At 50.2% G+C, this 12,829-nt stretch overlaps 1 protein-coding gene across 10 annotated transcripts in view; it reads left to right on the plus strand.

Moving 5' to 3' along the window:
* Nucleotides 1-12,829, plus strand: part of AKAP13 (A-kinase anchoring protein 13) — a 184,537-nt gene that overhangs the window by 153,972 nt on the left and 17,736 nt on the right. For 8 of the 10 annotated variants that reach the window (XM_079763884.1, XM_079763881.1, XM_079763886.1 and 5 more), the window contains 6 exons: nucleotides 7,079-7,146; nucleotides 8,271-8,337; nucleotides 10,034-10,169; nucleotides 10,985-11,097; nucleotides 11,694-11,846; nucleotides 12,438-12,688. In XM_079763884.1, the coding sequence (XP_079620010.1) occupies nucleotides 7,079-7,146; nucleotides 8,271-8,337; nucleotides 10,034-10,169; nucleotides 10,985-11,097; nucleotides 11,694-11,846; nucleotides 12,438-12,688 (788 nt within the window). The remainder of the gene's footprint in view (nucleotides 1-7,078; nucleotides 7,147-8,270; nucleotides 8,338-10,033; nucleotides 10,170-10,984; nucleotides 11,098-11,693; nucleotides 11,847-12,437; nucleotides 12,689-12,829) is intronic. The other 2 variants (XM_079763883.1, XM_079763885.1) reach the window with 2 other exon arrangements.

Below are 12,829 nucleotides of genomic sequence, written 5' to 3' on the forward strand. Positions count from 1 at the left end.
CAGCCAGGTGTGCAGACGGCCAAGGGAGACTCCTTTGTGCAGGGGTGTTCCATGTGACCATTGCCGACCTGCTGAAAATCACCTGGAACCCTGGTCTGTTCCCTGAGCATGGTTCCTGGTTTTCTTTTTCTTTTTTAGTATATTTTTATTGATTTCGGAGAGGAAGGGAGAGGGAGAGAGAGAGAGAAGCATCAATGATGAGAATCATTGATCGGCTGCGTCCTGCACGCCCCCTACTGGGGATCAAGCCCACAACCTGGGCTTGTGCCCTGACCAGGAATCAAACTGTGACCTCCTGGTTCATTGGTCGACGCTCAACCGCTGAGCCACTCTGGCCGCTGAGCCACTCGGGCCGGGTGGTTCCTGCTTTTGATAAGATGCTGCTGCTCTGAGATGGAGATTGGCTGACTGTTTCTGTCAAGGACCAGATAGCAGATACCTTAGACCTGGCGGCAACCACTACTGCATTGTGCGGTTTTAATGCAAAATCAGCGTAGACAATGCCTAAACCAATGAGCATGACTGGGTCCCGGTAAACTTCCTTTATGGACAGTGAAATGGAATTGTATGTAATTTTCATGTGTTAGGACATATTAATCTTTTTTACTTTTCCAAACATTTAAAAATGTGAAAACCCTTGGTAGCTCATGGACACACGAAAGTAGGTCATGGGCCGGCGTTGACCCACATGCAGTCATTCGTTGTACCCTGCTCCACGGCACGACGCCTGAAAACGCTGCACAGGCAGAAAGTGAAGGTAGCACACACCCAAGCAAACCAAGGAGGCTGCTGTGCTCAGAGGGGACCAGTCTGGAGACCCAGCGGCCCCGAGCCCAGCCCGTCACCGGACAGCTAAGGCGATTGGCATCGTGTCATCCCTGTGAACAGTTCAGACTAAGTAGTGACTAATTCAGACTCCAAGAAGCACTTCTCCGACTGTGACGTCATGACGTTATCTTGTTTTGGGTCATTTGTGTGGAGTGTCCCAAGTGATCTGTTACTAAAAATAGTGATCTTGCTGGAATTGGGAATTTTGTAAAGTTCATTTGAGCAGATTCGAAGTTACTGCAATAATAATTCCCATCCCTTTCCTGAGCAGAACAGCTAACACATAGCCCACAGCTGATCTTCTCTGTGCTACAGAGGTTGTGACTTTTTAGGGCTGGCTGTATCACTCACATTCTTGTAAAATTACTTCTCTGGATATATTATACCCCAAATGTTGTCTGCAGCCATATTTGTCTTACTGTGCAATTTATTTATTTTAAAAAATTACTTTAATTGATTTTTTTAGAGAGAGGAAGAGAAAAGGATAGAGAGGTAGAAACATTGATGAGAAACATCAGTCGGCTGCCTCCTGCACGCTCCCCACTGGGGATCAAGCCCACAACCTGGGCATGTGCCCTGACCAGGAATCAGACTGGTGACATCTTGGTTCATGGGTCAATGCCTAACCACTGAGCCACACGGGCCGGGCGAGATCAGATTTCTTGATTGGCAGTATGAAATGGAAAGAACCAGATGGCAGAAAGGAACAGTTTGGTAGGGCCAGTGTGCACCTAAGGTTCAAAAATACATTTTAAATTTGCGTACCAGGGCCGCCCCCCCCTTCCGCCCCCCGCCCCAAACTGAGGCACTCCTGGCCTCACTGTAGCTTAGCGCTCACTTCCAGGGGTAGTTAGTGGTGGCATGAAGGTTTATGTGTGACAGTGTGCTCAGCCTGTCACTTAACAAAATAATGAGGGGAGAATCAAGGCTTGAGAGGAAAGGAGCAATGAGTAGTCATGTTCCCAAAGAAGCAAAAGGAATGAAGTCATGGGCTGGTTCCCCGCTTCCTGAAGGACAGCCTGCAGTGAGTATTGTGTGTCTGAGGCCCCATCTGTTATCTCGGCAGGAAGTGGAAAATCTGAGTAATTCGGGGACTCAGTCTTTTTTCCCTTCGCTCCATCCCCTCGTGTTCAGGATCTTCCCAGGAGTCTCAGGAATTGTGGCTTCCAGTCGGCCACTTGCCTCCCTTGTGCCCTTAGCTTCCTTTGCTTTAGCAGAACTCTCTTTTCGGACCCTGACCCTCAGACTTCAAGCAGCTGCTCAGCCAGTGCTGACTTGTGGTTTCGAAGCCCAGCCACATAGTGCATCATGATGGCGTTGTGATGGCCGGTATTGATTTGCACCTTCTTCCAAACGTCTTGAGTCACTTTCACGGTTCGATTTCTCGTCCGGGCACATGCCCAGGTTGCGGGCTCGATCCTCAGTGGGGGGCGTGCAGGAGGCAGCCGATCCATGATTCTCTCTGTTCATTGATGTTTCCCTCTCTACTTCTCCCTTCCTCTCTGAAATCAATAAGAATATATTTTAAATAAAGATACCCTCTTGCATGCAAATACTAATAGGTTCAGTTGGATAGAATGTCCCCAAGCAAGTCAGCATCTCTTAACTCCACTGGAATCCAGAGCTGAGTCCCTGATGTGGACGTGGGCGGCAATGCTCATGGTCACGGGCACAGGAGCAGCCGGGAGCAGAGCCGCCAGCACAGGCCTCTCGTGGCCGCCTCTGGGGCGTGGGGACAGCAGTGGGAGCACCGACGGAAGGAAGCCCCTTGTCAGGACCTCACAGCGACTGAATTGAGGAGAAACCTGGCATTTCTGTTTGCATCGCATTGTTGTAGTTGTGTTTTGTTTTTTTAATTTTGATTTAGTTTTTGATCCGAAATCAAAATTCAACCCGTGATTTAGGATCAGGTCACCTTGATGGGAGAGGAGGGGCGGTTCTCTCTTCCCCAGTTGCGTGGAGCCCTCTGAGCAGCCTGCCAGCCACTCTCTCCAGCGGCCGCGGCGATGTGGTTGTTGGAATCCTTGGTGGAGTCCTGCAGAGGAATCTGTTATGTTTGGGTTTTTGGATTTGGCCAGTGGTTCTGTTTTTGTTTGCTTTAAACAGATGTAAAATGATACTGAGATTATTGTTGATTCATTTTCTGTTGTGTTCGCAGCTTCTGAGTACTTTTGTGGTAGGCTGTTTCTCTTGATTAAAAAAATAAACAAGTAGACCAGCTGCGATCTAAGCAGGAAACACAAGAGTTCAGGGTGTGTGTGATGGTTGGGTTTCACTTTGGGTTTGAAAGGCAGGTCTCTAGACAGGCGTTTTCTCACATGTAGAGTGCGTTCCTTACATGAAATAGTAAAATACATACAATTGATTAAAGAAGTTCATTGTTTAGGGAAAAGGAAGATTTGAAAGAAGAGCCTAATAGAGTCAGTTATTGATCAGAGAGGGAGCATTTTCATTTTGTTTTTCTTCTACTTAACTGAATGTCATGTGTTGTCTCTTAAAAATACCAATATAAGCCCTGGCTGGTTGCTCAGTGTTAGTGTGTCAGCCGCCTGTCTGAAGGGGCTCAGGTTCAATTCCGGTCAAGGGCTCGTACCTTGGTTGCAGGCTCGGTCCCTGGCCCTGGTTGGGGTGCATGTGGGAGGCAACCAATCAGTGTGTCTCTCTCACATCGATGTTTCTCTCTCTCTGTCTCTCCCCCTCCCTTCCACTCTCTCTCAAAATCAATGGAAAAATATTCTTAAGTAAGGATTAACAACAACAAAATAATAATACCATTGTAAGAATGCAGATTGATGTCTTAGATATCTGAATTGGATGGTGATCCTTAGCCACGATAAGCCAGAAAAAATGTTTCTACATATTGCAAACCATCTCCTCCATCTCGCTGCGGCATCTGTTCGATTCTTGTCTGCGTGTTCTTACGAAAATGCTGTTACAGGAGGCCTTCAGCTAGGATGAGTTGGCTCTTTTTTGTGGCTTTCCTCTTGTTCTGTACCTCAGCCTGTGGTTATTACACCAGCTACCGAGCACGTCTTATAGGCCTTTGCCTCTGAGCTTCGTCCATCCAGACCAGGCAGCGTCTCCCACTCCCCACAGATGGCTCACGAGACGGAGCAGAAAGGATTGTGGAGCACATATTTCTCCACTGCTCCTATTGAAGCGGTTTGTGTTGTTTGTGTTGCTTTAGTTTGCTTGGTTAGGTTTGAAATGATAGGAAGAAGTTGCATCTTTCTGTCCTTAAGTAAACTAAATCTTCAAAAAAAAAACAAGGTTTTTTTTTTTTTTACTTCAGAGAGGAAGGGAGAGGGAGAAAGAGATAGAAACATCAATGATGAGAGAGAATCATCATCAACCAGGCGTGTGCCCTGACCAGGAATCAAACTGTGACCTCTGCAGGGGGTTCATGGGTTGATGATGAACCACTGAGCCACACCGGCCGGACATATAACTCTTTCTTTAACCTGTGACCTTAGGAAGCATCAGAGTTTTCCCCAGAATAATCAGAACTTTGTAGCATATGTCCCAATGGTCAGTGGCCTGCAGTTTGAGAAGCCCCTTCTTTCAGAGCGCTGACTGCGTGGAACTGAAGAAGGTGAGCCCTCACTCGGGGGCAGTCCATGTTCATGGATTCTGTAACTCCAGGTCCTTGGGCCTGGCCACTCCTCTTCACCGTCATAGAGCTGATCTTCCTCAGATGCTCTCACTAATGGGTGGTTTTATTTGTCTGCTGAAAGAGAAGGAATGTACAGTATATACGTTCCCCAAAGATTTGAGGTGGTTGATGGCAGAGCTTAAAGAGGAAAAACAGCAGCAACAGATAAGATGGTAGTGCCCAGCCCTGTGGGTTTTCCTTGTCTTGTGTTTGATGCCGATTCCCTTCGTGCAGCAAAGAAATGGAAGTCGGGGTTGTTTGCTCTTTTAAGCTGAGAGGAGTCTAATGAGGGGTGGGCTCTGTTCCCATCACTCTCTGTGCCAAGACCTCTTGCAAGAATTTTGAAAAATGAAGGCGTATTGCTTACTGCTGTTAGGAAATCGTCTTTAACAATAAGTAAAAGGCCAGATAATTCTTTGCCTTCCCTAACAACATGGTATGGTTTGTGGCAGGGAGCTTGAAAAAAGTAATAGATTTGTCTCTGAAGCTTGTGTTCTTGGTAAATGTCTGATTTCCAGAACAGAGAATAAGGTTTCAGCCTCATGACTCTGGCTGATGCGAGGGGGGCAGCAGTTCCTAAGTCACCCACGCACACCGCCGAGCCCGTGGCTGTGCGGAGTCAGCACAGCTCGGGACCAGGCCGAGTGGTGGTCAAGTAGGCCCTTGAGTGTGTGAAGCAGATGTCCATGCAAAGTGTTGATCACTAAGACATGTGACCATGTTAGCGTTTCATCTGGGTGGTGGGTGTGGGGCCATGTGTCCGAAAAGTGACTTCGTGTGAAAAGTTGTTTACCAGAAGCACATTTTAAACATTACATCTGCTTTTATGATTCTTCAGCTGAAGTTGTCTTTTAAATCTCAAACATTGGCCGGAGCACTTGAGTATTGCTGAAGTCTAAGTATTAGCACCACGCCCTCAGCGAGTGACGTCATTCTCCGTAGGGCGATGGGCCTCATCGGGCTGCAAGGCCTGCTCACGGGGTGCTCGTTGGTCAGTTTTTGTTTGTTTAATCCCCCTCCCCCTTTATTTCTTGAGAGAGAGGAAGGGAGAGGGATACAGAGATGGAAACATCGATGACAGAGGAACGTGGACCAAGTAGGCAGGCGTTGAGGAGCCACTGTAGAGGAAGGAATGGGAGAAGGCCTTGGGGTCTGGATTCTGGCAGTCCCCATCCTAGTGTCATCCCCTCCTCATCATTACTCCATACCCCTACCACACCCCCGTCCCATCCATATGTACGAGCTAAGAGAACATCTCGGCCCATAGTGAGGGAGTTGGCATGCGCAGGAGCTGTGCTGTGTAGTTCCTGAATCTGTGTGAAGCGTTGCTTAATGGATGACATCTGGTTCCTATTCTCAGGGAGCCTGTTCCCTGGAGAGGCAGTTGTCCCCACAGAGGGACGTCTTATTTGTTTGGACTTCACCTCTGGCCTTCTGGCTCGGTCCTGGTGTCTGACGTCATGGCAGCAGTGAGCACGGCTGGCCCCTCTGAGGCACAGAGGGCTGGGCTGCCCCGCCAGCGGCCCTGTTAGGCCAAGAGAGTGACAAGTAAGAATTGAGGTGCCCTGGCCGGCGTGCCTCAGTGGTTAGAGCATCGGCCCTGGTCCGAAGAGTTCCAGGTTTGATTCCGGTCAAGGGCACGTACCTGGGTTGCGGGTTCCCCAGCCTGGCAGGCAGCTGATTGATGTGGATCCCTCACATCCATGTTTCTCTCCTCTCTCCCTACCCCTCCCTTCCACGCTCTCTAAAATCAGTGGAGGGAGTATCCGTCACTGAGGATTAAAAAGCAAGCAAACAGCCCTGGCTGGTTTGGCTCAATGGATAGAGCGTCGGCCTACGGACTGAGGGATCCCAGGTTCGATTCTGGTCAAGGGCATGGACCTTGGTTGCGGGCACATCCCCAGTAGGGGGTGTGCAGGAGGCAGCTGATAGATGTTTCTGTCGCATCGATGTTTCTGACTCTCTGTCCCTCTCCCTTCCTCTCTATAAAGAATCAATAAAATATATATTTTTTAATTAAAAAAAAAAAGCAAGCAAACAAACAACAGAGTTGAAATAAAATTGTGTCCGTGGCAAACTGTTTTGTCTTCATCTGTCAGGGAAGTCTCCCCATTTGCTGAGTCAGGGCTGCCAGAGGTGCTTCGGGGTGTTCTCATGACCTGTCTTCTGTGGCTCTTGATTCGGGGGGGGCCCAGGTAGAAGGACATACACAGGTTTTCAGACTCACACGCTGCCTCTGACATAGTCACCCATTTCCCAGCCCCTTTGACGGGGGCTTTACTTAGGAATTTCCTCGTGACTCAGGGTGGCGTATCGATGGCAGACACTCTTAGTTTTAGTTCTGGGAGCCTTTCGGCTTCCTGCCTGAGATCCCAGACTTCGAGTCCTTGTGAATCAGAAACCACATCTGCTCTTGCTTCTCTCCGCCTCCGGGTGACATCACACGCCCGCCTGGGAGAAGGCCCGGCGGCCGCGCTCCGTCACTCTGTTCCCCGTGTGAGCACGGCCCCGGGAGCTCTGAGCTGCTGGGGCCCACGTCGGAACCGGGGCCCGGTTTGCTCTGTGAATGACACCTGTGGGTTTTTGCTTCCTTTTCAGACTGCAGTGCCTTTGTCCACAAAAGCTGTCGAGAAAGCCTGGCCTCCTGTGCGAAGGTCAAGATGAAGGTAAGACCTTTCTGCCTGAACCCATCAGGTCTCAGAGCCGGGAGAGGGGAGGTGTGGGGGGTTTGTTTCTTTTCATCCTTTGGTACCAACTTTGAGACCAAAATAACCCCCCAAATAAATGTTTTCCTCTTAAGGAATTTATTCTCTTTCCAATGACCATACTTGGGAATTTCTGGCTTTTGGAAAATGCAGTGTTTTCAGAACTTGTTCATGTTAGATACATTTCTTGGGGTTCTCATTGTGTCGCTTTTAGAGTGATTTTCTCCTTAGCTACGTCTGCAGACCTACTCTGCTGTTCACATACGGCTTCCTCATGCAGGACCCCGGGGGCGCAGGCGGGGGGCGGGGGCTCTGCCGTGCTCGGGCTGGGGTGTTAGGGTGAGATGCTTGTCCGGCAGCCCCTTTCTCGCGGGGCATGGGATGGTCCCTGCCTGAGCATGCGTGCTGTGTCGCAGTGTGTGGTGGTGCACCCTGCTTCTCAGGCGGCAGGAAGAGAAGAGCGTGGGTTTGGGGCATAGCTTTTAGGTGCCCGGTGTGTTGTAGTCACCCACAGTCTCTCCAGCTACGTCTACACGCGTGCTCAGTGTGCCGTGTGATTCATTGATAACCAGACACGCTTACCCAGTGCCTTGGCCCCAAACTCCAATGTGCATCAGACTCACCTCGGGGCTTGTTAGAAGTCAGCTGACCGGGCCCTCCTTCAGAGATTCAGGTTCCTGGTCGGGATGTGCATTTCTAGCGAGTCCCTAGCTGGAACCCGTGTGGAGGTGACAGACTCGTACCCGGGTCTCATGAGGGGTGCCCGTCGCTGCCGTGGGTGAGAAGAAAGAGCTGATGGGCCGTTGGCCACGAGGGGATGCTCAGGTGGCCACGAGGTAGCGAGTGCCATCCAGGGATGGTGGGCTCCTTCCAGGCAGGAGAGAGCACATTTGTGGGATCCGAGCGAGTGGTGGGCTCGGGGGACAGCCCGCAGGGGACTGGCTGGGACGAGGGTGCTGAGGACTTTGCCGAGGACACCGCGGGGAAGGGGGAGCACCTGGCCGCCTTTCTCCTGTGGCGTCTGGAAACGTGGCAGAAGGTGAAGAGAAGATGCCACCCTCACGGTTGCCTTTCTCTCCGTTCAGCAGCCCAAAGGGAGCCTTCAGGCGCACGACACGTCGTCCCTGCCCACCGTCATCATGAGGAGCAAGCGTAAGTAGCCCCGCCGCCTCTCGTGGTTCTTCTTGCCCCTCTCGTTCAAGACCTAAACGTCCGCACGTCTGTTCGTTGGTTACTGATCACGATGTGAATGTCTGTTTTGTGTTACGTCAGAGAAGGCTGCAGACACATTGACCAAAAGCTTCCCATGTCATCATCAGTCTCTCAGAAGGTTTCTAGTTAGTGTGTGTGTTCGCTTAAAGGCGGCACCGTGCCCCGGCCAGGCGGCTCGGTTGGTGGAGCGTCATCCCCTACACCGAAAGGTTGCGAGTTCAATCCCCGGTCTGGCGTGTGCGGGAGGCAGCTGGTCGATGTTTCTCTCTCACATCGATAGTTCTCTCCCTTCCTCTCTGTCTAAGAAATCAAAAACGCATCCTTGGATGAGAATTTTTAAAAAGGCAGCACCGAGATCCTGGCTGTTTAAGCCAGTGACCCCCTGTGCACCTGAAATTCCTACTCGGTGAGTTGCAGTTATACTTGCTGTTAGTGCCTCACCCTGGCGTGAATCAAAAGCGCTCTTGCTTATTAAACGGCTTGATAGACTGGGAAGCGCTTCTTTCTTTTCAAAGGCTTCAAGTGGTCCACGTAACGAAAATCATACTCCCGTTCACATCCGGCTGTGTGTTCACCGGTCTGCGCAAGGCTCCACTTTGGTTTTACGTAATATAGTTCCCTTTTTTACTAATAATATTTACTTTTCAGTTGCAGTTGGCATACAATATTATCACAGCTCCCATTTTCATTCTCCATCCCCTTTCTCGTTCCTTTCCCTCCTGGGTGCCGACTGTAGTATGTCTAATGTGCGTCCTCTAATCCGTCATGTTTAAGACTGCTGCATGGTGTTCTCCCATAAATATTCACCACGCTTTAATTGCCAGTTCCCCCAAATCTGGATGTCTGAGTTTCCAACTGCTGCCATAAATAAAGCAGTAATGATGCCGTCTTAATTGGCTCTATGGGAACCTGTGTGCGACTTACCCCTGAGGCAATGTTTTTCAACTGTAGTTTCTGGGTTAATTAGAAGTGCAGATTCTTGGACCCTACCCAGACCTACTGAGTCAGAAATTCCAGAGGTTTAGCCCAGTGATCTGTGTGTTTTTTAAAAAAATAAACGTATTTATTGATTTCAGAGAGGAAGAGAGAGAGAGAGAGCGAGAGAGAGAGAGAGAGAAGAAGAAGGAGGATGATGATGATGATGATGAGAGAAAATCATTGATTGGCTGCCTCCTGCACAGCCCCCTCTGGAGAACAAGCCTGCAACCCAGGCATGCCCTAACCGGGAATCGAACCAGCAACCTCCTGGTTCCTGGGTTGATGCTCAACCCCTGAGCCACGCTGGCCAGGCCATAATTTATTAATTGATCTTCTTTTTATATTCATTTGTATCATTTCCAATCTTTTATCAATAACGTTGCATTGAATAACTTTGAACATGTGTCATTTCAAATACAAACAAGTTTATCTTCTGGAATAAACGTATCCTGAAATAGAATTATTAGATCAAAGTGTATAGGCATATACAGTTTTAATAGAAATTGCCAAATTGTCCTCCCTGGAGTTTTCCACCCATGCGCACTCCCAGGGCAAGTTGGCTGTGGAGCAGCGGCTTCTCTGTGGCCTTTGTCAGATGAGTCAGGCCTGGTGGGCGAGGAGCCGTGACGCTCAGTTGGTGTCTTCTCTCCCTTCACAGCCTCGCAGCCCAAGGAGCGCCCTCGGTCCGCTGTCCTCCTGGCCGAGGAGGCCACTGCCGCCCCCATGTTCTCCAATAGACGGTCCCAGCAGTGCGTGTCGCTGTCCAAAAGTGTCTCCATACAGAACATCGCTGGGTGAGTGGGGTTCAGGGATAGCACAGTGACATCCGGGTGACAAGGGCACAGTCGTATCATTTGACAGAAGGATTCTTGGTACTGGGTGTGGAGTGCACGGGGTGATTCCGAGGAGAAGGAGGATTACGTTTGATCACTGCTGTGGCCACAGTTTGTGACAAGGATCCCCTTTAAACACCCTCATCGGGCCAGGTGGTCCTGTGCTTCTGTATATCATTACCCCGCTTCTAAGCCCCTGAGTTCTGAAAGGGTGATTTCCAATCAAAATAAGAAGTACGAATAGGAAAAGAGATGATTTCATTCTGAATTGTGAGTGCCAATCACTTGTGTCATATCACAAACATTTACTGGTGCCTACTGTGCTAGCTGGTGAGTTGGGGTCAAGAGAGCAAAAGAGTAACCAATGTCACCCCAATAAATTTAATAAAAAATATTAAAAAAAATTTTTAAAAAAATCCAGTGTATTGTAAGTGCTCAGTCTATAATTGGGGAACAGGAGGGAAAATGCAGTGGTTAGACAGTGAGTTTCCAACAGAAATTTCTTGTATAATGTGTATACAGTTTGGGGGGAGAGTATTTTCCTTCTTAACTATCATTTTAAGAAAACCCAAGGCTCAAAAAGTTCAAGTTTGCAGTGACGTTAAGTTCAAGTTTAGCTTGGATTGGTAGTTCTGGTTCCTGGGTTCCCGCGGAAGCCTGTGTCTGTGGTCACGCAGTCCATCGGGCCGCGGTCACTGTGATCGTCCAGGTCCTCGGGGGAGAACGTAAACCACGGCTCACCACAGTGTATGTGACGCGCTGCTCTTTGTCCCCAGAGTTGGCAATGATGAGAACATATCAAACACCTGGAAATTCCTGTCGCACTCAACAGACTCACTGAATAAGATCGTCAAGGTCAACGAGTCCACGGAGTCCCTGACTGACGAGGGTAAGAGGAAGTGTGGGCTACTCTGCGTTTCTGTAGAGACTGTGCCATTGCACCACCCAGCATGGAGGCGTTGGTGGGATCTAGTGCCTGCCTCTCCCTTACCCCTGTGAAGATTGTCTGAATTGTCTCTAAAACATCCAGTGCTTTGTGATAAATTGGTAATCAGACCTGCCCACTTGTTAGATAGCTGTCCATTGAAAGATGTCCTTGCTTTTAATATGGTCATATTCTAGTACAAAAGCTTTCTCTCTGCCTCCCCATCCCCCCGCCCCCAGACTTTTAAGTTCTAGCTCTCTCGGCTCAGTGGTAAGCCTACTGTCTTAAACCAGCGAAGTTACCAGGTCCCATCCAATTCCTACTTCACGTAGGAATCGTGTCTTAATGACAGTTGGTTTGTGTGATGCTCTCCACTCTAGCAGAGCCTTGGCGAGAGCCTGCCGCTCCCAAACAGGCAGCGAGTCCCTTCTCACACTGGAAGGTGGTCTGTGACTCCCCCGGGTTAATGCGGAGTGTCGGCAGCCAAGGCACTGGTTTCTACCCGGGCTTCTGAGAGGTCACAGAGCAGGGCTCTGACGCTGGCTTGTTGCTGTTTTGAGGAGTAGGTACAGACATGAATGAAGGGCAGCTGATGGGCGACTTTGAGAGCGAGTCCAAGCAGCTGGAGGCCGAGTCCTGGAGCCGCGTCGTGGACAGCAAGTTTCTGAAGCAGCAAAAGAAGGATGCGGTCAAGCGGCAGGAGGTGATCTATGGTGAGATCCTTCCCTGGCCCTGTGGCACCGGATGTGCGCGTGCCCGGGGGTGCTGTGGGCTCATTCACTGGGCTGTGGAGAGTCAGTTCTCATCTGTAGCATCTCAAAGATTTTCCTTTAAAACTTTGAGGTATAGAGACATGATCTTCTCCCTAGCCCTCTTCCTCTCTTTGAAGTTGTTTTCTCTCATTTTATTGGCCATTTTCTTTAATATGAGTGCTTATTGATGCCACAGGCCGGACAAGAAGTCTCTGGCAGCTTATTGCCTCCGCCGCACTAGGGACGGGCCACTATTTCCTGTTTCTAGGAAATAGGAACAAAGTGCATTATGAAAGGTTTCAATTCCAGTGAAGACTGATGGGGAAGCCGCGGGTGACGAGGCCTCCAGCACCTGCTGCGGGCCCCAGGGGAGCGGGAGGAGGAGGAGGAAAGCACTGGGAGAAAGGCAGCTGCTGACCGAGGGTTACTCTGTAACGTGGCTCTGATAGCCTGAGACCCCGGGGGCTGTTGGCAGCGGCAGGGTCTGGGAGGAGGGCCCTGTAGCGGCGCCCCTGACCCCTGACCCCTGACCACCGAGCGTTGTCCCCGCAGAGCTGATGCAGACGGAGCTGCACCACATCCGCACGCTCAAGATCATGAGCGACGTGTACAGCCGGGGCATGATGACCGAGCTGCTGTTTGAGCAGCAGATGGTGGAGAAGCTGTTCCCCTGCCTGGACGAGCTGATCAGCATCCACAGCCAGTTCTTCCAGAGGATCCTGGAGCGGAAGAAGGAGTCCCTGGTGGACAAGAGCGAGAGGAACTTCCTCATCAGGAGGATGGGCGACGTGCTTGTGAATCAGGTGAGGGGGGAGGGAGGCCCGGGGCTCGGCAGCCAGGCACTCGCATCTCGGCTGTAGCGTCTGTTAACTTGGTGCTCAGGCAAATTGTTTCTCTCTCCGAGCCTCAGTTTCCTTTTCTGTAAATGAGGACAGGAGCTTTTC

This window comes from Cnephaeus nilssonii (genome assembly GCF_951640355.1).
Source record: "Cnephaeus nilssonii genome assembly, chromosome: 24".
Lineage (NCBI taxonomy): Eukaryota > Metazoa > Chordata > Mammalia > Chiroptera > Vespertilionidae > Cnephaeus > Cnephaeus nilssonii.